Here is a 22,148-nt window from a genome sequence, read left to right as displayed (position 1 = left end):
TTTCCACCAGAAGTTAAGATAAGTATCTCTATAAACTAGAGACAGTTAGGATTCCATCGAACCAATTAGTACCATAATATATGCATATAATTTCATTTTTTCCATGCAACAATATCTACATTGAAACTTTGAATGGTATGTGGAAGCAATGAAAACTATTCATGAAATTCGACATTCTGATTCTTCTGTTAATTGAAAACCTAGGTGAAGACAAGTAATAAAATTCCTTACACAGTAAATAATGGAGAAAAATAGGAACCCAATATATTAAACAATAGAAAATTCCAAGGGGCTTTAGTTTCACCTAGAAACCTCAACCGTATACCAAATTACATGGTGAGCCACAATCCAAAATAACTGAAATATTATATTACAATATGTGAAAATTCCTACACTCTGAAGGAACTCCTGCTGCAACAAATCTGAATCTACTTCACCTACTTGATTTTTAAATTACATTCATCAAGTTATTCTTTTGAATACTGAAGAAAATTACTTTTGCAGACTACACTAATTAAATATTTGATCTCATGAAACATAAAACAAAGCAAAGAATAAGATACATAGGAAACATTTATTTTTGCACACAATAGTCCATGGAAAAACCTAATGCGTGAAAACCAGTGCAACAGTTCTGAGGGTTTATTATTATGCGGGAGAAATATCTGAATACAACTCTAGGATGCTTATCTAGCAATCATTTATAGACAAAATACTGGTGGAAAATTTGAATGAGTTTTATGTCACTTCACCTGGAAAAATTCCAGCTGATCTAGCACAAGCCTGGTTAACCCCAACTATTTCTGCACTAGATCTGTGTCAGCCCTGCGTTACCTTCTCTGCCCTCTGCGTTAGCTCTCCTGGGAGTTCTAGCAATTCCTAGTAGTTCTGACAGTTCCGCCAACTCTAGATTTTGTGAAATAAGAAGCTTTTCTACATCATCTCTCCTGGTTATTGCGCTACCTTTGCATCAGCTCTCCCAGTTGTTCCAGTAATTCCCAACAGTTTTGACTATTCTGATAGTTCTGGATTCTGTGTGAGAGGCATCTTTTCTCCGTCAGCTCTCTTGGCTACTACGCTGCCTCTCTGCAAGCTCTCTTTGCCTTTATTTTCTGTATTTTCTGGAAATTCCTTTTCCCAGATTCTCTCTGCCCCTCAGGTGCAAGATCTCCCCTATCAATTTTCCTCCTGAGAACTTCTCACTTAGAAAATCGACTTCCTCAATCTCTTTGTGTGTGTTTCCAAATGAACCCCAAGCCTCCATTTTATACTTTTCCTGTTGAGTCTTAAATGGCCGAGATTAAGTCTCTAATCAACAACTAAGATTAAAGCATGACTTAATCCACCTTCTAGATCATTCTCACCCATATTTTGGTTAATACCCATTAATATTTTAATTTCCCTAATTTTAGACTTAGGATCTCCATTAAAAATATTAGTTATTTTAATAAAATACAATCCGGATGCAATTTCACCAAATGGTTTCTGGGTTCTTTAGAACTCATGTGCCTTAGCCTCTCCACCAATGTTCAAGGCTATAACACTTCTGATGCTACCAAAAATAACACTCCCTCTTAGCGAGGAAAGTGCTCTAGCAACAATGTCCATGTCCTTGCTGATCTGTTTCTGAAACACCTCCTTTATGCACTTCCGTTGTCACCAACACTGTTCTACTTCTGTTATTGTATTGCTGCCTATGACACTACCACTACCACTACTACATCTGTACTACATCTCCCTCCCAAATTTTGCATCTTCTATGCTACTAGCACTTCCACTGCTAATGTTGCATCCGTACTGCAACTCAGTTGCTGAGAGAAGCAACTGAAAAACATCCAAAATTAGTTGAGCTTAACTATTTTCAACATAATACAATAAATGTTGGAATCTTACTGTTGTTGATTCTGACCCTCTAAATCTTCTGCGCTACTTCTAACTCCTGCATTGTGCCAATTGCATTGCTGCCAACCTTGATCTGCATTGATCAGTCTCTGATCCCTAGCTACTACATTTGTCCTCCAAACACTCCACTGCATCATTTGACACTAAGTCCATTTCGCTACTACTGAATCTTTGGCTCCCATAGCAAGTAATTGATTCAAGAGGTGGACTCCTCAAGGATCCTGCCCACATGTATTCCTCCCAACAACAACTCAATATTGCCCCATCTCCCTCCTAGAGATGTGTGTGCACTCATGGCATACTCATCCTTGGCAATCTTTGCTGAAGAAACCTTAGGATCATGTTTCTCATCCTTATCCTTTTTCTTCAAAGGAAATTGGGATGCATAGTGGCCCATCTTGCCACAACTAAAACATTTCACCTTCAAAATGTCCTTCTTTTGTTTCAACTTCTGATGTCCCTTCAATGTTAGAGCTACATTTTCCTCCTCCTCCTTCGTCTTTGTGTCACTCCTGCTGTTGACACTGAGGTTGACCTTCACTAGGTCCCTCCTTAACTCCTCATGTTGAAAAGTCACCCACATCTCCTCCCATGAAGGTAATTTTTCTCTAGCCAATATGCTTTGGATGAAGACTTGTCATTCATCTGAGACTCCATTGCAGGGCTAGCCTCACCATTCATCCGAGACTCCAATATTCTTTGGATGAAGACTTGTCATTCATCCGAGACTCCATTCAGGGCTAGCCTCACCATTGCAGTTGTCTAAGAAGTCGACCCCACTATAACAAACTGGTCTCTAGTGTCCTGAAGACACTGAAGATAGAGATTCACCCCTTCTCCTTTCTGCATCAAGGTTCGCTACAACTTCTTCTCCAAATACATCTTCCTTTGTTTGGAAGAGGCTTCATATAGAGAAGACAAAGCTTCCCACATCTCTCAGGCTGTATCCTTTCCCTGCAAGTGTGAGACCACATGATCTTGAACTCCATCGAGAATGAGCCTCTTCCCCTTCCCCTACTCAGCTTTGTATTTCTTCTTTTGATCGTTGTCAGTAGGAACAACTACAAAACTTTTGACGTAGGCCTTAAGATCATATTCCTCCAGAACATATAAGATTATGGTTTTCCATATGACATAATTTGAATCAACTTCCAACCTATCCTGATCTCTGAGCCCTTGCGATTCCATCTCGCCCAACTATCGAATTGACTCTTGTAGTCACTGCTTAGCACTTTTCAGCTGCTTAGCAAGTGAGAAATTCAAACTTTTTGGTGGAAATTTCTCTGAGGAGAAAACTTCCCTTCTACGTGTCTTCGTTCTTTTCCAACGATTTCTACCCTGGTAGAAACTACACCCTTCAAGCTCTGTGTTGAGGCTCTGTGTCACTCCCTCTGCCTCTGCAAACTCACAAACTGGAAATCGTACCTCTTTATCATCTCACTCAGAGAGAGATTTCCTCAAATATGCTTCCCGTCAAGGATTGTGCAATCCCTTCAATGGGATTCAAATTTCTGTAGAGTGTAGCTTTCGACCTCACTACTCAACACTGGATCTGCTCTTCCAATTTCAAAATCAATGCTTCGATACCATGTGTTATAGCTCCAAATTCCTACACTAAAACCCCTACTGCAACAAATCTGAATCTATTTCACTTACTTGATTTTTAAATTACATTCATCAAGTTATTCTCCTAAATACTGAAGCAAATTACTTCTGTAGCCTACACTAATTAAATATTTGATCTCATGAAATAGAAAAAAGGAGAAAAGAACAAGATACTAGGACACACTTATTTTTGGACACAATAGTCCCTGGAAAAACCCAATGCGGGAAAAATGGTGCAACAGTTCTGAGGGTTTATTATTATGCAGGAGAAACATCTAAATACAACTCTAGGATGCTCATCTAGCAATCCTTTACAGAGAAAATACTAGTGGAAAATCTGAGTGAGTTTTACCTCACTTCACTTGGCAGAATTCCGGCTGATCTGGCACAAGACTAGCTAACCCCAACTATTTCTATGTTATCTTTGCATCAGCCCTGTGTCACCTTCTTTGCCCTCTGTGTCATCTCTCTCGGTTGTTCAGGAAGTTCCCGATAGTTCTAGCAGTTCTCAGCAGTTCTGGTAGTTACGATAGTTCTAGATTCTGTGAAACATGCAGTTTTTCTGTGTCAGCTCTCCTGGTTACTGCATTGCCTCTAGGTCAGCTCTCCCGACTGTTCTGGTAGTTCCAATAGTTCTCGACATTTTCAGGTGTTCCAATACTTTTGGATTTTGTTTGACAGGAAACTTTTATGTGTCATCTCTCCCGACTACTATGTTGCCTCTGTGTAAGCTCTCTCTGCCTCTCTGTTCTGTATTTTCCAGAAATTCCTTCTCCCGGATTCTCTCCATCTCTCAGCTGCAAGATCTCCCCAATCAATTTTCCCGCTGAGAACTTCCCACCTCAGAAAATCGATTTCCTCAATCTATCTATGTGTGTTTCCAAATGAGCCCAAGCCTCCATTTTACACTTTTCTTGTTGAGTATTGAAAGGCTGAGATTAAGTATCTAATAAATGACTAAGATTAAACCATGACTTGATCTTCCTTCTAAATCATTCTCACCCATATTTTGATTAATACCCATTAATATTTTAATTTCCCTAAGTTTAGACTTAGGAATTCCATTAAAAATATTAATTATTTTAATAAAATATAATCTGGGTGGAATTTCACTAAATGATTTATGGGTTCTTTAGAACTCATGTGCCTTAGCCTCTCCAAAAATTTTCAAGGCTAGAGCACTTCCAATGCTACCAAAATCTAACACAATATACATGAAGAGAGCCATTCGAAAATTAGAGATAAACAAAAATCCTCTGTCGTAAGAAGCTAGAGACTTGAAGGGTATTAGTTCTCGATGATAAAAAAATTCGGAACTAGTCAAACATGATTGTAGAGCAAGACTCTTGCTGGAGTAACGGTGTCAATCAATGAGTAAAGGAGCCATGAAAACCAACCTGTCATGTTGGAATTCAAATAGGAAATAAAGGACTTTGTCAAGGTATGGAAAAATAATATCCTAGGGCACGCAACATACCTACCAGTCTAGATATAGAAATTTATCACTAAGCCTAAGGAATGAGGGAAAACACTTTATAAATGAAAGACGAGCGAGGTTGGGAAGAGGATATACCTGCCAACACATGAATCCATCATTTTCCCTCCCCTATACCAAATTACTCAAAACAATTATTAGGCGGACTAATACAAGGACATTTCCTAAATTAAATAAAAGAGAATGGAATGGGTATAACATAGTATAAATTGTTCACAACCAACATTCTAATTTTTTACTTATGTACCCATCAATTACAAAGAAAATCCTCTCATTGAATTGTCGTGGCTGAGGGAGAGAAAGGAAGGTAAGAAGGAATTTGAAACAAACTTACCTAAAACCTAGTAACAACTTCTCCTTTTGAGGAATTTGAGGGAAGCACCCTTCTATGGGAAAATATTGTACCATAAGATAAAATTAGTATTTTTAACCAGTACTAGTGTACACCTGTAACGAAAAAAAATGACTCCTCCAGCACACGAATTACCTAAAAGTCTTTAGGGGCGAGCATAAACGTGGAGGAAGTAACAACAAGGAGGGAAGGGTATGAGTGCATCCTCCCCCAATGAATTTCACTTAGGAACCAGAGGTAACTAGTGAATAGAATTGGCCACAAAATACTTACAAGCCTACACAAAATAAAAAAGACCAAGCTGAACCGTTAGCTTCATTCGTAAACCAGGTAGGAATACTAAAAAACTATGTAAAGTTGGCTTAAATGCAAGGATGTAGATTAAGAATAATGTACCTGTCCGTCAACATTTCCATAACCCCAATTAGAGCGAAACAAAACACCATGATTTTGAAACAAAACAATGGATATGATAGGTTCCAAGTAGTCTGGGTTCTAGCACAACATGTTGTAGGTGTGACACCACCATCTAATAGAGCAAATTTACATATGCTTGAGCATACCAGTATGAACGCTCCTAGGAAATTCTAGTGGCATTAAGAAGATAGAGCGATAGAAAGAAAAACTAAACCATTGAGCAGCAACTAATATAAAGGAAGAGAATAACCCTTGTGGATTAGGGTTAGCACTTCAAAGGGAAATTTCCACCCTTGGATCACTGCATAAAATCCCCACCATCCACACGATTCAGGTGGTACACTTCCATGTGAAGATCACATGATGGTTACACGATATGATTAAGTGGTGAAGAGTGAGTCTGCGTTTGGTGAGGATCCCTAGGAGCAAGTTAGACTTGGTTTTAAATTCCCCTCAAAGTATTTCACCACATGGCCTGTGCATTAATATTATTCAAGCAGTATGTCACAAAGGTAATGGTAACTGTGTCCTAAGTGAAGGGGAGAGGACCATAGGCATAAACTTCATGTTAGGGGTATAATAATTTAAAAAAATAATGAAAAAGTAACCATGTATCATAGTTACCCTATCACATGTATTCACACAACCATAGAAGTGTCCATAAGACTTTACATGATAGGCCAATTATAAATTGAAATGATCATGTAGCAATAAATCAATAATGATTACTTTAACTATGCTTATTACTAAGCATAAGTCAAGTAATACTCAACAATAATTACTATACATTAATTAGTTATGCATTCACATAGTTAATGTATTCATTACATTAACTATGTGAATGCATAACTAATTAATGTATAGTAATGTTTGTTAAGTATTACTTGACTTATGCTTAGTAATAAGCATATTTATAGTAATCAAATTTATTCTAGACATAACTTAATTTTTTATGGAAGAACTAAGTATATTCCTTTCCGCAGATAATTTCAATTATGTTGGGTAGAATTCGATAGTATGGTTGAACTAGTGCTGCCGAGTTGGAGGCTGAAGACATTACAAAGTGGTATCAAAGCCAAGTTTCAACACTGGGTATAAATTCGTCTGAAAATCATAGGTTGTCCACTATGTGTTTGACGAAATCATCAAAGGCAGGACTAACAAAATCTCTATTAATTTGAGGGATGTGATAGATGGATATCTAGTAGTGTTAAATAGAATGATAGGTTGTAATTTTATGGTTTTTGTTCTTGGTGTGACTAAATTTTGGATCAAATTAATAATTGTATGTTGTCAATCAACCATTTGACTAAAGTCATGATCACTAGAATGATATAATTTCACTCCAAAATTGGATTACTGGTTTGAGAAGTCTCAAAGATGGTTATTCACCACAAAATTGGATTACTGGTGGGATAAGTCTCAAAGATGCTCAATACAAATTAAATTACAAGGTATTTTTGTAAAAAATAATTGATCTTTAAGGTATTTTTGTAAAAAATAATTGATCTTTAGCCTCATAGCGTTGAAATTCAAGTGCGGGGCATCTCTTCCATAGAAATAGGGGTTTGATTTTTGTTTTTTTTATATATATATATATACATATATATATATATATAATTAAATAAATATGTGTGAATGAGGTGTTAAAAAAGGTAAAGCACCGTGTAGTAGTAATTATATCTAGAAAATTAACAGATACGAAATAGCTTACTCCATTTATTGAAAATGCTAAACATTTGATAATGTTGGATTGCATGGTTCTTTTGTTATCTAGCTTGAAAAAAATTATTTTCATTTGTTCTTGTTTCATGATCATAATTTCTTTAATTGAAATTATTCCATTAATTCTTTCTCACATATTGTGGCTTGGGTGCTTGCCTTTGCTCGTGTCCATAGCATATTGGTTTAAGGCTGAGCAACTTATGAAGTATTGACGAGAAGGAAAATTTTTTTTAGAGTGTAGAAATAATAATACTTGATAAATTAAACGTGATTTAGTATTATCCAACAAAGTTTATTATATCTTAATCACTTGTCTTTTCTAGTAAGTTCTCTTAAGAACGCACGTGACATTACCAGGGATGATTGTTATAATGGAGGAATTTAAATTATAAAGCATAGTTTATGTATATTAATATTAATGTAAATTCGAAATGGTGTTAAACTAGCATTTACACCAAATGTTGCAAAGGAAACGCCGTAAGGCATAAATTGAGGAACAATTCCGACATGGGAATGGGAAAATGTACATAAGATGCAAATATGTAGTATAAATGAGATTCTAAAGATGTATAAATTGAAGTTTATTTAGGGTGCTTAAGTCTATATTTTTTTTTAATTATTGAATTAATATTGCATATAAATCTCATAAAATTCAACCAACTTATAATTGAGGGCTCTGATCTAAGTTTGAATTTGGGTCATTAACATGGTAATGCACTGTCTCAACCACTAAACCACATAACAACAAACAAAAGACTACAAAATGTTACGATCATTACTATAGTAAACCCAATGACTCTACACACAATAATTTATTCTTTACTCGAAGAGAATATTGCTTAACCATATCCACAAAAAGATTGCAAGGTAGAAAGCATTATGCAGAACAGAATCTCTGTTATTATAACTTGTAAGTTGTAGCATTGTTCCAACCAATAAAACTATCTTCACATTTTGGAAGATCAAATGGAAATAAGTTTTGAAGAATTCAATAAAAAATGTCCAAGATCATTGGATCACATGATTAATGGTACCCTGTCCTATGAATCTAATATTTTTATGCACTTACAATTAAGGGAGAAAACAAGGTCCAAACAATGTATACCACAGGGACCAATAAATAGTATATTTGCTAATCCTTGCTAGGATCAGAAAAAACAACATTACTTCTCCTTAAATCCTTCACAATCAAATTATACAATTGTTGTACAACACAAGGCCCATGCTGTTGTCAATAGTTCTGATTGAGAATGTGACCAGATTCCTTCAATCTCATACAGTGATTAATGCACCAATTATACAATTGTTGTACAACACAAGACTCATGTTGTTGTCAATCAAGCAATAGTTCTGATCGAGAATGCGCCAGATTCCTTCAATCTCATATAGTGATTAATGCACCAAACACAGATGTACTAGTTGCAACGACTTTTATATCATTTTGCTGATGTTGTCATGTCAAAATCAATGTGATACAATTAAGTCACCTTTAAGAAGAACCTCATTGCAATTTCTATACAAGGATGTCTGTCTTATCATTACTCATTCTAATTTCACCTCTTTTATTGTCAGACTTCACGAATTAGCCTCCAAATGCTTGCTTCATCCACAGACCAGTGAATTACCTTTTATAAATATTTTGTTTGAGCATTGGAACTCAATAACATTTACAAAATTATAAAAAGTTTATCTCCAATCAATTTCTTTTCTTTTCTTTTTCTTTTTCTGATTTCCACTTATTATTGTTATATAAATATCTAAACTCATTTTATAATACTTTAAAAATAGAAATTTTCAGATATTATAATCCCTAAATCCTTTCTTCCCATTCTTAATGACTTTTGCAATTGGAAATAGGGCTTTGCAATTAGGTTCCCTCTGCATTAAACTCTGCAACTGACCCACCACGGTTAGTGTTGGAGTCCTTGGAGGGGTTTTATTCTCTTGAACAAAAGTCAAGTGACAAGAAAGAGTCTGGGCTCTCGGCTCTACGCCGGGCCTGTACATTATTACTGGAATCTCTTGTACCTGTTTTGGTAGATCCTATTTTGGGTGTTGAACATCCAGTTCTGCCCTTAAATATAAAGGAGCAAGCCAAAAGTATTGCACATGAATGGAAGTCGAAGATAAACCTTGAAGGAGATGTTGCCAATGGCAATTCGTTGGAGGCCCAGGCCTTCTTGCAACTTCTAGCTACTTTTGGAATTGCGTCAGAGTTTGATAAAGATGACTTATGCAAGCTTGTTCTTGCATTTGCACGGTGCAGGCAGACACCTGAACTCTGTCGTTCCCTTGGACTTGAATAAAAAATGCCAGCTTGGTTGGCTGGTGTTCTGTAATGTTAGCTTCATTGGCTAGGCTGGCAAAATTTCCATCCATTTTGGTAGATAGGCTTTTTGTTGTTTTTCTGGCATTCATGGCTAGCTTGGTTTTTTTGAGGGACTGGTGGATTTTATCAGTATACTTGGTTGTGGCTGATTGAGTTGAAGATAAATTTTGGTAATCCTGGCTGTAGTAAACCTTCCCAACGTTTTTTGTTTAGTCCAGTGAACGGGTTTCTAAGTTGACGGGGTTGGTAGTCTTTTCTTTAGATCTCAACATTTCATATGCAAGACAGATACTGAGTGGCCTCTACTAGGTAGAGATCTTTTTATGAGGTAGAAAGTTGTATGTAAGTTATTTTGTTGATATTAATAAAGGCATTTTGATATTAATTGATGGTTTCTGCTAGATTCAATTGATGGTTTCTATTCATTTCCTTTCTTTTTCTATTAAATTGATGGTTTCTACTCATTTCCTTTCTTTTTCTATTAGATTCCAATTAACTGTTGTGATTAGTTTTGAAGCACAAAGATTGGTTAGCCTGGCCACCTTGTCCATTCCTGACCTGTACGCTATCATGCTCACATGTATAAAGCGAAAAAACAATGCAGGTTGATTTGAACAAGCTCTTTGTTGAAAGAACGATTGAATCAATAGTGGGATAGATGGACTTGTGTTTAAACCTTTTCTATTTGATTCTTCTCAGGATCTAGTATGCTGAAACCCACGAATCGGAAATAGAAATTTTGAATGTTGGACTGTACTCCGTTGTTTAATGTATCGATAGGACCCAGTTTATATGTTAACACCATTTTGTATAAAGTGGCATTATGGTACACATCTAATATTGTTATGGGTCCTTTAATGTTAAATTATTAATTTTTTATTTTTTTATTATGTAAGTTGCATGGACATTTCACAAAAAGGGTGCAGAAATAGCACACACTGCTAACAAAAACATACAACTCATTTGCAGTAGCAATATATTTGTTTAAGGCAGGCAATACAAGCTCTGCAAATAATGACTACACTGAGAAATCTAATAATATAGTTCTCCTAGTACTGATTATTAACTATCTTATATCTCTAGATTAGTCACTGACAGAAGCAGTGACACAAACATACAAACTAGCTATTACACCTGTGATTTCAGGTTGAGCAAGGGAGAAAATCTTCCCTGTAGAAATAATCAAATAACTCTAATCCTCACTAAGTGTGGAATAAGACTGATGTTCCCTTTGGGCCAGCATCAAAGTCAAAGCAACAGACACTAGAAAAAGAAATTCGATTTGAAGGCATATGTACAGCGGTTGAGGAGTTTTCCAACTGTGAATCCTGGACAATGGAGTGTGCTCCCAGAGATAGAAGATTCATTAGACTTGCAAATGGCAATCAAGCAATGGACTAGCTAATTTCCTTTTAGGGCCGCAAGATGAAATCTGAGTGCCTTATAAAAAGTAAGTTGGCGATTGTTTTTTCCTACTTCCGCCCTCTCCATACATTTCATTCCATTCCTTGAGTTCATTCATTCCAACGCCTTCAGATGCAAAGCTTGGAGAAATCTGTTCAAAAGACAGTTTTCACATTATGTAAGAAATTCCTTTAGTAGGTAGGAGAACCAGCTCCATAAGGAACATGTAATATTTAAACAAGGTCTTATGTCTCACCTGACTCTTTGCTTGTTTCAAATCCTCCATTGTTAAAGGTCTGAGGGTAATGACAGCTTCCTCGACCTCTTCCTTTTTCTCCTCTTCTTTCTTCTCTTCTTTCTTCTCCTCTTCCTTGCTAGATTGTTCAGAGGACTCCCCTATGTCTTCTTTTTTCTCCTCTTCTTTCGTTGCCTCTTCCTTTTTCTCCTCTTCTTTCGTTGCCTCTTCCTTTTTCTCTTCTTCTTTCTTCTTAGCCTGGACAGAGAATATTAATGTAAATAAAAGATGTACAATAGAGAAATGACAGTAACAAGATACCGATGTAGTTGATTAGGACAAAATATACGAATAAAACAATGAATCTACCTTTTCTTTCTGTTGCTCTGTCTTTAGAAAATCCCGAACTGGCCGAAAAGCTGCTGCTGTACATAGATTCTTCATTTACAGTCCAAAAACACAACACTTTGTCAGACATAATTCGTGATCATAAGCTACATGAAGCACCCTTTCCTCAAGTACACGACTGAATCGGGCATATGAAGGTGTGCAGAGGGGAATAAATACTGACCTTGAGGTCACTGCCAGTATAACCATCTGTCATTGTTGCGAGCTCCTTGAAATCAAAGCCTTCCTCAAGTTTCTCTTTTGTAAAGAGTGTCCTTAGAATTCTCTCTCTACTCTCAGCATTTGGCAGTCCAACCATGATTCTGCAAAAGGTAGTCGTAAGTTATAACCATATCTTGTGTCTTTGTTAAGGAAGACATGTCTAACAACTAACTAAACTTCATGATAAAGTACAACAATATTCCAGAATGATGAGACATTACATAAAAATCATTAGTTTTGGCAATTACCTTCGCTGAAACCGTTTGATTATAGCTTCATCCAAATCGAAAGGTCTGTTGGTTGCAGCGAGAACAAGAACACGTTCTGCAGTCTCTGATAGCAAACCATCCCAGTGAGCCATAAACTCGTTCTTTATTTTCCTCATTGCCTCGTGTTCACGAACTCTAGACCTTTGGCCTAACATGCTGTCAACCTGCAGAAATAATACAAAATAGAGATACAATGAGCATGATGCTTAGACCCACCTAGCAAACCAACAAATATTGTTGATGTTAAAAAGGAAAATAACAAACCTCATCAATGAAAATAATCGTAGGGGAAACTTTTGCAGCCAAAGAGAACAATGCCCTTACATTCTTCTCATCTTCTCCAAACCACTACATATTACATAAGTTTGTAAGTGATTTATGAGTCATTCATGATGAATTCAAAACAATATGTAGTAAAGTTCTAGTTTATCGAGTGCTGCATTGCCTTACCTTTGAAGTTATGGTAGACATTGAGACATTTATAAAGCTGGCATTGGCCTCAGTGGCAAGGGCCTTTGCTAGCATTGTTTTCCCTGTTCCAGTGGGTCCAAAAAGTAGAATGCCTTTGAATGGCTAGATATAATAAAAGAAAACAAGAAGTTCCCATTAGATGCTACATAGTACAAGGAGGATTCATGTTCCATTGTCGAATATAATTCATTTTTTAGAAAATCTACAACTTTACCTTAAGGAGACCCCCCTTAAACAAGTCTGGCCGTCGAAGAGGTAGCATTACAAGTTCCTGCAGTGATTCTTTAACATTTTCCAGTGCACCAATGTCATCAAATTTAACACCAATTTTACCTGCAGGAATGACTTCCGGTCTGATCCTCTTTTCAAAATCATTGTCTGGAACAACTTCCTGTTACAAGTTAAAGCACTTCATTTCATTTCGTTGAACTAGCATATTTCGATATATTTGTTCATCATGATTATAGAGAGCTAAATGTACCGGTTTGTCTTTGTTAAGGAAGACATGTCTAACAACTAACTAAACTTCATGATAAAGTACAACAATATGCCAGAATGATGAGACATTACATAAAAATCATTAGTTTTGGCAATTACCTTCGCTGAAACCGTCTGATTATAGCTTCATCCAAATCGAAAGGTCTGTTGGTTGCAGCGAGAACAAGAACACGTTCTGCAGTTTTTGATAGCAAACCATCCCAGTTAGCCATAAACTCGTTCTTTATTTTCCTCATTGCCTCGTGTTCACCAACTCTAGACCTTTGGCCTAACATGCTGTCAACCTGCAGATACAATACAAAATAGAGATACAATGAGCATGATGCTTAGACCCACCTAGCAAACCAACAAATATTGTTGATGTTAAAAAGGAAAATAACAAACCTCATCAATGAAAATAATCGTAGGGGAAACTTTTGCAGCCAAAGAGAACAATGCCCTTACATTCTTCTCATCTTCTCCAAACCACTACATATTACATAAGTTTGTAAGTGATTTATGAGTCATTCATGATGAATTCAAAACAATATGTAGTAAAGTTCTAGTTTATCGAGTGTTGCATTGCCTTACCTTTGAAGTTATGGTAGACATTGAGACATTTATAAAGCTGGCATTGGCCTCAGTTGCAAGGGCATTTGCTAGCATTGTTTTCCCTGTTCCAGGGGGTCCAAAAAGTAGAATGCCTTTGCATGGCTGGATATAATAAAAGAAAACAAGAAGTTCCCATTAGATGCTACATAGTACAAGGAGGATTCACGTTCCACTGTCGAATATAATTCCTTTTTTAGAAAATCTACAACTTTACCTTAAGGAGACCCCCCTTAAACAAGTCTGGCCGTTGAAGAGGTAGCATTACAAGTTCCTGCAGTGATTCTTTAACATTTTCCAGTGCACCAATGTCATCAAATTTAACACCAATTTTACCTGCAGGAATGACTTCCGGTCTGATCCTCTTTTCAAAATCATTGTCTGGAACAACTTCCTGTTACAAGTTAAAGCACTTCATTTCATTTAGTTGAACTAGCATATTTCGATATATTTGTTCATCATGATTATAGAGAGCTAAATGTACCGGTTTGTCTTTGTTAAGGAAGACATGTCTAACAACTAACTAAACTTCATGATAAAGTACAACAATATGCCAGAATGATGAGACATTACATAAAAATCATTAGTTTTGGCAATTACCTTCGCTGAAACCGTCTGATTATAGCTTCATCCAAATCGAAAGGTCTGTTGGTTGCAGCGAGAACAAGAACACGCTCTGCAGTCTTTGATAGCAAACCATCCCAGTGAGCCATAAACTCGTTCTTTATTTTCCTCATTGCCTCGTGTTCACCAACTCTAGACCTTTGGCCTAACATGCTGTCAACCTGCAGATACAATACAAAATAGAGATACAATGAGCATGATGCTTAGAGCCACCTAGCAAACCAACAAATATTGTTGATGTTAAAAAGGAAAATAACAAACCTCATCAATGAAAATAATCGTAGGGGAAACTTTTGCAGCCAAAGAGAACAATGACATTACATTCTTCTCATCTTCTCCAGACCACTACATATTACATAAGTTTGTAAGTGATTTATGAGTCATTCATGATGAATTCAAAACAATATGTAGTAAATTTCTAGTTTATCGAGTGCTGCATTGCCTTACCTTTGAAGTTATGGTAGACATTGAGACATTTATAAAGCTGGCATTGGCCTCAGTGGCAAGGGCCTTTGCTAGCATTGTTTTCCCTGTTCCAGGGGGTCCAAAAAGTAGAATGCCTTTGCATGGCTGGATATAATAAAAGAAAACAAGAAGTTCCCATTAGATGCTACATAGTACAAGGAGGATTCATGTTCCATTTTCGAATATAATTCCTTTTTTAAAAAATCTACAACTTTACCTTAAGGAGACCCCCCTTAAACAAGTCTGGCCGTCGAAGAGGTAGCATTACAAGTTCCTGCAGTGATTCTTTAACATTTTCCAGTGCACCAATGTCATCAAATTTAACACCAATTTTACCTGCAGGAATGACTTCCGGTCTGATCCTCTTTTCAAAATCATTGTCTGGAACAACTTCCTGTTACAAGTTAAAGCACTTCATTTCATTTAGTTGAACTAGCATATTTCGATATATTTGTTCATCATGATTATAGAGAGCTAAATGTACCGGTTTTGGAGTTGCTGCAGGACCACCAAAATGAAATAACCATTAACTTCTGAACATAAACGTTAAACGCTAAACCCTAAACCCCCATTTTTAATAATAAATCCTAAACGTTAACACTCAGCTACCTTCGAATTATAAAATCTAAAACCTGCACTCTAGAACAGAGCCTTTTGCTGTTGGCGTTCTCAAGTCTAAACCCTAGACTCCTAAGTCAGATATGCAGTTTAAAATACATCATTTATACTCTAAACACAATGTTAATGGATCCTTAAAACCGAAATCATGAACCCCAACCTATCGTTGCATTTTAAATTCTAAGATATGAATCACGAACCTGGTCGATCTCTACTGAACTTTAAAATTCAATCTTGAACCTTAAATGAGGTAAATTAAATACCTCTAAAAGACAATCTTGATCGAAAATGGAGCTGCAAATCTTCTCCTCCACAACATAAAGCATCTTCTCATTTGAGGATTTGCCAAACCCTAATTCGAACATTGCTTCCATCAGGGCATGAAAACTGAAATCTACAATGCATTTGGCATAATCCACCAAACTCTAGGCCTCGACAACGGAATTGGCGTTAAGGGCTCGGCGGAGGAGCTGAGAGCAAAGTTGTTTGCGGGTACTGAGTGGCAAAACAAAACCCTCAGATTTGAGGGAATCCAAAATTCCGCTCAAGGCCCGCAGATCTTTGCACTCGGACAGAAAATTGAAGCGGTCTATCCGCACTGAATTGGGATTTTCAAACTGAGCAGGCAGCCAGGAAATTTGTCTACAAATAACTATAGAAAATTCATAAGATGCCAAGGAAATCGAAACTCCAGCGAAGCCATCACTACTGTCTGCGAAGGGTTTCGAGCGGGTAATCTCTCCAGCATGAGATAAACAGGGAGTTCAACCAGCGCTGTTTAAAATTCCAACTATAATGATCTGATCCAACGGCACAATCTCTTTTAATCGTCTAACACATCAGATCAATGGTCGAAAATAGGACACAGTGGCATATAAGGGAGTTCTTCTCAGAGGGAAACGCCTTACGACGTAATTAAATTATTCGTATGTTCCACTAAGCTCATGAGAGGAATTTGTTTCCTACTAAAGGTTGGTAGTTGAATGACTCCATACTATTGAGCGTATTTTTCCTGTCTCAAATGGGCATGGAAGGCAATTTATTGTTCAGGAGCAATGATTACTGTTCTCATTTTGTATTTTTGAGGTTGAGGGAGTAAACACATAGGATATCATCAAAACTACTTTGGAAACTGGAATCTAGCTCTGCTAGCTTTAGAGAGGGATCTCTCTATTTAATTTAGCTTTTTTTTATGTAAATTTTAGGCTAGCTATGAATGTCCTTACTTGTTTTGTTTGAAAGGTTTGGTTGATTGAGTGTTATAATTCCATTGGGATATGGAGTCTAACTGGAGTTTTGCATCAATTTTTAGAGGAGTTCTCACTGGGCAAGCTAGGTTACACTAACTGAATCTTTTCAGAAATTAAATGGTTTGTGGAATAGCAGAAGTGTAAGGTTCAGCAGAGACCAAAGAGCAATTAAGAATTCCTTGATATGACTTCAGTGGAAAACATTAAAATTATCAACAACCAAAATAGGGTGCTCTAATTAACAAATCCTATTTATTATAGTTTCTATTGATTAATTAAGAAACTTAAAGTAACAGAGAAAGGAAAACAATGTTTAAAAAAATAGATAGAAGAGACACATCACCATTTATTACACCACATGAATCATGTGAAAGTTCCTTGTATTGTTGATGCTCTAGTGCTTTGAAAATCACAATATGCAGAAGGAAATTACATTCGGAAATCAACACTTAATATTTCAAACAGTGAAGTATTTATAATGAAAATTACAAAAAATCCTTTACAAAAATCATTTTCAAACCGATAGTGTATTATTAACCTAATTACAAACAAAATCATCTAATCTTGGCAAAAGAATAGGCCACGTAGGCTATTGAAAAGGAAGGTGGCACTATTTTAATGGTTTCAGTCGATGACTTAACCTGAAATAGAGCTGTGATGCTAAACTGACCATCGTGCTGGCTAATGTGCTAGAAAGTTGTTCTGTTTCTCTTGAATTGTCCTTCAATCTAGTAAATCAACCAATTCTTCCCATCTCTTTTCATTATGCACTATCAATTTTGTTACCCAGCGGTAAATTTCATCTACCTCTGTGTATTAGGAAAAAGTTGGTTTTATGATTAAAATGTGTTTTACGTCATTCTATACATGGAAATCGTTTGACATAGTTTCCAAAAACATCTTTGTTGTCATACTGCCCTTAATTCCACTGAACTTGATGCTTCTTCTAGCCACTTCTTTCATCTTTAGGATATAGTCTTCCCGAGGGATCAATTTGTAATTTATAACATAGATACTGGGCAATCCCTATTGGATTAAGGCTTCAATTCTGCTTGTGAACTTGTTTACCAGTAGCTCTAAGGTTTCACACCTTTCTTCCGGATAATCAATGAGATTTCTCTTGATCAAGACTTTTTTGACTTTCAGAATGGTGGCAATTCTATCACTAGTTTCTACCTCCTCCAGCTCATACTTGGACTTTGAGCTTAAGAACTTGATTATATTAGAGGCTTCTGTGGGAATTTCTCCCAACTTTTCTCTTCCTTACACAATAGTTTTTGTAGCCTTCTGTACCAGCACTTTCTGCTCTAATGTGATTCAGATAGAAGGCCAAATCTCATTCATAGACTCTAATATATTCAACCAAATAGTTTCCTTAGCTTGGGCCAAGGTCTAACGAATTGAAGTGTCTCTCTATACCTTGTGCAACTTCTCCAACAGTCTTTGGGATTACTCCATTTTAGTAATGCAGGCAGCTTTAGCTTTGGCCTTCTGCACTTCCAAAGTTTTGAGTTGACCCTGAAAAGTCTCAATATCTTTTTACTACAGGGACATGTTCTGTAGTGTCTGTGTTACGTGTTCAGCACTTGCTGTCTGAGTGGAAGAAGTAGTTGCAGTGTTTTCCCCTGTTGATGGAAGCTGGGAAATAGGTATGGCATCGAGGGGGGCAATGGCCATCTTCATACTATCTTCCTTCTCCTTTATCAGTTTCTCCATCTCTCCCTCCATTTGCCTAATCTATATAATTTGTTCTGTGATCAATTTCATCATATATTCTTTCTGTGCTTCACCTTCTTGAATATCTTTGGTCATTAGATCTTTTGTGGCTGGAAGCTTGAGCTACTGTCTTAAGGTTGCAATGTCCATGTTCTTCTTTTTACGAATCTCCTTAGCAGCATTGACATCTTTAGGGTCATACCCTATCTTAATCACCAAATCTTCCAAAGACTTGATCCTGTTATCCTTTACTAAGGAGGAAAATTTCTCCATTTTCAACTGTCACTGGACATTTGCAAAAGAAACCTGCAATTTGGAAAGTGACATAGCAGTGTTAGTCAAAGTGGAGGATATCATTTCACTAGTTTTCTTGTGCATCTCCATTTTATCAATGGGATGTATGTCCTTTGTTCTAAACTCAAAAGTGGTACTTCTATAATCTACTGTTGATTTTAGCTGAGGAATTCGGGCCTAAAAAAAGGCTATCTACATTTTTCCATGCTCTGTATCAAAAACTGACAACCTACTTTGTGAGCTATAGGTTTGCTTCCAGAATTGGTTATAAGTGCTACTTTTTAGAATTTCATTCTTGAGTTTTATTTCCGTGTATCTGTAAAAAACTATCTTCTCTTTTTCTGTTTGGGTAGTTTGTGATTCTAGCTCAGTTTCCTTGTGACCTTGTGAAGATGAAGTTTCAGTAGGAGATGTTGTGAATTTGGTAGTTGCACATGGTGAATTTGTGATGATGATGGCTGCCCTCTCTTCAGTTTCCTTGCCCAATACTTCTCTGGGATTTACCTTTTCTCTCTTCCTATAGCTGATTTTGAATTCTTTAGCTTCACTCCCAGTTGTAGATGAGGATCCTTCCTTCCCTTGTATTTTTCTTGAATTTTCCTGAGGAATAGGAGTCTGCAAACTAGAAGTAGAAACAAGTTGTTCTTAAGCTTCATGCAAGGTATTTTCTATCCACTCCAGCTGATTGGCATACTGTTCTATGTACGGCCTTGAAGTATGAATGTATGGAGTGTTTTTTTTCTCCACTCTGAGCTTTGAAATAATGCCACAGGGCTCATAAGAGAATGTAAATCTCAAACTAAACTTCATTTCTTTAATCATTTTATCTACCTCTTCACCTGTTTTCCTTATGTTGCACACAAATGGGCCCACCTGTGTCTTTATTCTCAATTGTGCCTTCTTCTTGGCCACGACAAAGTGGATGTCTTCGGATTTCAGCGTTTGCTTGATATAATCCAAGGCAAAAATCCTCATTGGGAGTTATTTGGGAAGATTATAAGGGACAATTCACAACCATATACCCTGATTTCTATGTAATTTTTGTATAAATACCAATCCTCGGTCTCTTATTGGTTTGACAAATGAAACATACTCTTGATTTCCTCACTAATTCTGGGTTGTACTGCACTGATTAGAATGTTCATGGATGGATGAACAAAATCTTCAATAAACTGCTTGTAGGTGAATTCTTGTTGTTCTCTCATGACCAATGAGGTCCAAAAGATCACTGGCTGCTGGTTCCCTACATCATCAAGCTTCTACAATGTAAAAGTAAATCTACCGTCCTGATAATAGAGGAACATATAAATCAAAATTGAGGTGTAATTGAACACCTATTCTGTAGGAAACGTTATAAACTATTCATGGATACCATCAACCAAGAATTGACTGAAGTTGAACACCAAGGAGGGCTTGCTGTTTGTGGAAAATATGGAGAGGAATCCTAAAATGGGCTCATCTACCCTCTGATCAGAATAATAGCCTAAAATGTAATAAATCATGGAAATAATCTACTTGGCCTGATCAGGGAAAATGGGAGAAGGATATGGAGGATTCTTTTTGGGTAATTGGGCATTTTCTGGAAAGAAAATTTCAAAAATTCCGGCTCTGGTGGCAAAGTCCAGCCTTTGATAAAATTGGGTCAGCACTTCTAGGGAGAAAGGGGTAGCATTTTCGAAAGTGGGGGCCAACATCATTTGGTCAATGGATTGGGTTGTAATGGTGAAAAGAATGTCACCTGTAGGGGAAATGATATCTCTTTGGGAAGGGACATAGCAAGCTTGACCCCTTCTTGTAGATTCTGGTGATTGGAATGTCAAGGGGAAAATTTAATGGGAGAGGTTAGACTCCCAGAGCCCAATTTCATTGGTTTTGTCTGTGTGTTTATCTTCTAACCAACAATACAATTCTAGAAACTCACAGTCACATTGGGCTTCATTTATCCTGTAATAGCTATCAGCTAAATGTATATGATCTAAATTTATAGGAGGGGGAATTAAAGGATTAATGGGATTATCTTGAGTCTTGGTCTTAGGAGGCATGACTATAAAAATCTGTGAACATGATGAATTTGTAGAGGAGGCTTACCGAGCACAGAAGAATAACGGACTATCAGGCAAAAATGAAAGGGAAATATTGGTTTTTTTCTATCTTAATCTTGTTGGAGAATATCTCTGAGAGTGACTTCTATGTGAAAATTTCAATAACATAAAACATAAGTGAAAAATAGATTAGAACGATAGGTGTAAGAGCTTTTAAATGTTGTGATGAATGTCCCGTTGAAAATGGTGTGAAACTGTTAGGTTGAATGGTTACCCGAGAGAAAATTGAATTAAATGGAGAACGTTCATTTTGGTCAGGAACACATTTAATAGGCCAATTGTTATGTCATGTGGCAGGTGGAGAGTGGTGGAGGGAAAGTGGTGGGGCACGAAAAAGCAGATGAGGGAAAGTCGTTTCCGAAGGAGGTAGTGAGAGGTTAATGGTTTTAGTGAAGGGGGGTGCGAGATCACCAGAGGCTGACACATAAGGGATGGGGCTCGGCGGGAGAAACTACTTTCAAACCCTCCCCCTAGCAGTAAAGACAGAATGGAGAGGGGGCGCCGAAAACTGATAAAGGTCGTGCATGAAGTGCAGGAGCAAATCTCGAGGGTGTTGAGTGGAGCGTACTTTAACCTCAATATGACAAAGAACTTTGTCCTATTGCACTGTAATATTTTCTTTTTCATCTTAGGATAAGGGAAAATATAAACATATAAAGAACTTTATCCATAGCACACATATCTACCTTTTCTTTACATCCCATCCTCAAAATTAGGATAAAATCAGATGTGCAGATATTTATAAATAACCCAATCTACCTACCCTTATCTAAAATAACATTTTTTATTCTTTCCTCTAGGGCGCACTTAGACTAGAAAACCGAATTTATTTTCTTTTATACAGAATGGAAAAACTACCTAACCTATCCATTCTTTCTCCTATTGATCTAGATTAAACAATTAGATCAATGTCACTTTCTACCTAATTAGTGATTTACCTAGATTAAACTATTGAGTAAGTCTTTATTCTCAATCTAATTTACAGAAATTGAAAGGAGTTTAATCATAATTACACTGTATGATTAAACTAAAACTAGTGATTGCGACATTTTTAACAAGATGCACATAAATTTCTATTTTAAGTAATAAAGCAAAACTATCTATGGGTAGTGTCATTTAGACTTGCAACACTTTCAGTCTTATTCCTTTTTGTTTATTTTTCTTGCTTTTGGTGGGGTTC

The 22,148-nt window shown here is 36.7% G+C and overlaps 3 protein-coding genes across 3 annotated transcripts; all 3 read right to left on the bottom strand.

The window, feature by feature from the left end:
- Window positions 1–10,767: 10,767 nt before the first annotated feature.
- Window positions 10,768–14,309, bottom strand: LOC149184910 (uncharacterized). The gene is made up of 8 exons (XM_089417743.1): window positions 14,117–14,309; window positions 13,882–14,004; window positions 13,696–13,779; window positions 13,411–13,595; window positions 12,036–12,174; window positions 11,834–11,902; window positions 11,486–11,722; window positions 10,768–11,380 (listed from the first exon to the last, which is right to left on the bottom strand). Exons 1-8 carry the CDS (start codon window positions 14,162–14,164, stop codon window positions 11,267–11,269), a joined length of 999 nt encoding a protein of 332 aa, XP_089273869.1. The 5' UTR covers window positions 14,165–14,309; the 3' UTR covers window positions 10,768–11,266.
- On the bottom strand, window positions 12,318–13,199 carry LOC149184911 (putative AAA domain-containing protein C24B10.10c). The gene is made up of 4 exons (XM_089417992.1): window positions 13,028–13,199; window positions 12,793–12,915; window positions 12,607–12,690; window positions 12,318–12,506 (listed from the first exon to the last, which is right to left on the bottom strand). The coding sequence occupies exons 1-4, from the start codon at window positions 13,073–13,075 to the stop codon at window positions 12,318–12,320; spliced, it is 444 nt and encodes a 147-aa protein (XP_089274118.1). The 5' UTR covers window positions 13,076–13,199.
- A 150-nt stretch (window positions 14,310–14,459) lies between the features above and the next one.
- On the bottom strand, window positions 14,460–15,396 carry LOC149184909 (putative AAA domain-containing protein C24B10.10c). Its single transcript, XM_089417744.1, has 4 exons — window positions 15,206–15,396; window positions 14,971–15,093; window positions 14,785–14,868; window positions 14,460–14,684 (listed from the first exon to the last, which is right to left on the bottom strand). The coding sequence occupies exons 1-4, from the start codon at window positions 15,251–15,253 to the stop codon at window positions 14,496–14,498; spliced, it is 444 nt and encodes a 147-aa protein (XP_089273870.1). The 5' UTR covers window positions 15,254–15,396; the 3' UTR covers window positions 14,460–14,495.
- Window positions 15,397–22,148: the final 6,752 nt, after the last annotated feature.

Source organism: Pinus tabuliformis, chromosome 3_2 (assembly GCF_031772625.1).
Source record: "Pinus tabuliformis cultivar Carrire ecotype Pingquan chromosome 3_2, CPIR1, whole genome shotgun sequence".
Lineage (NCBI taxonomy): Eukaryota > Viridiplantae > Streptophyta > Pinopsida > Pinales > Pinaceae > Pinus > Pinus tabuliformis.
Note: the sequence above shows the minus strand (reverse complement) of the source record. Positions and strands in the feature narration are given on the sequence as shown.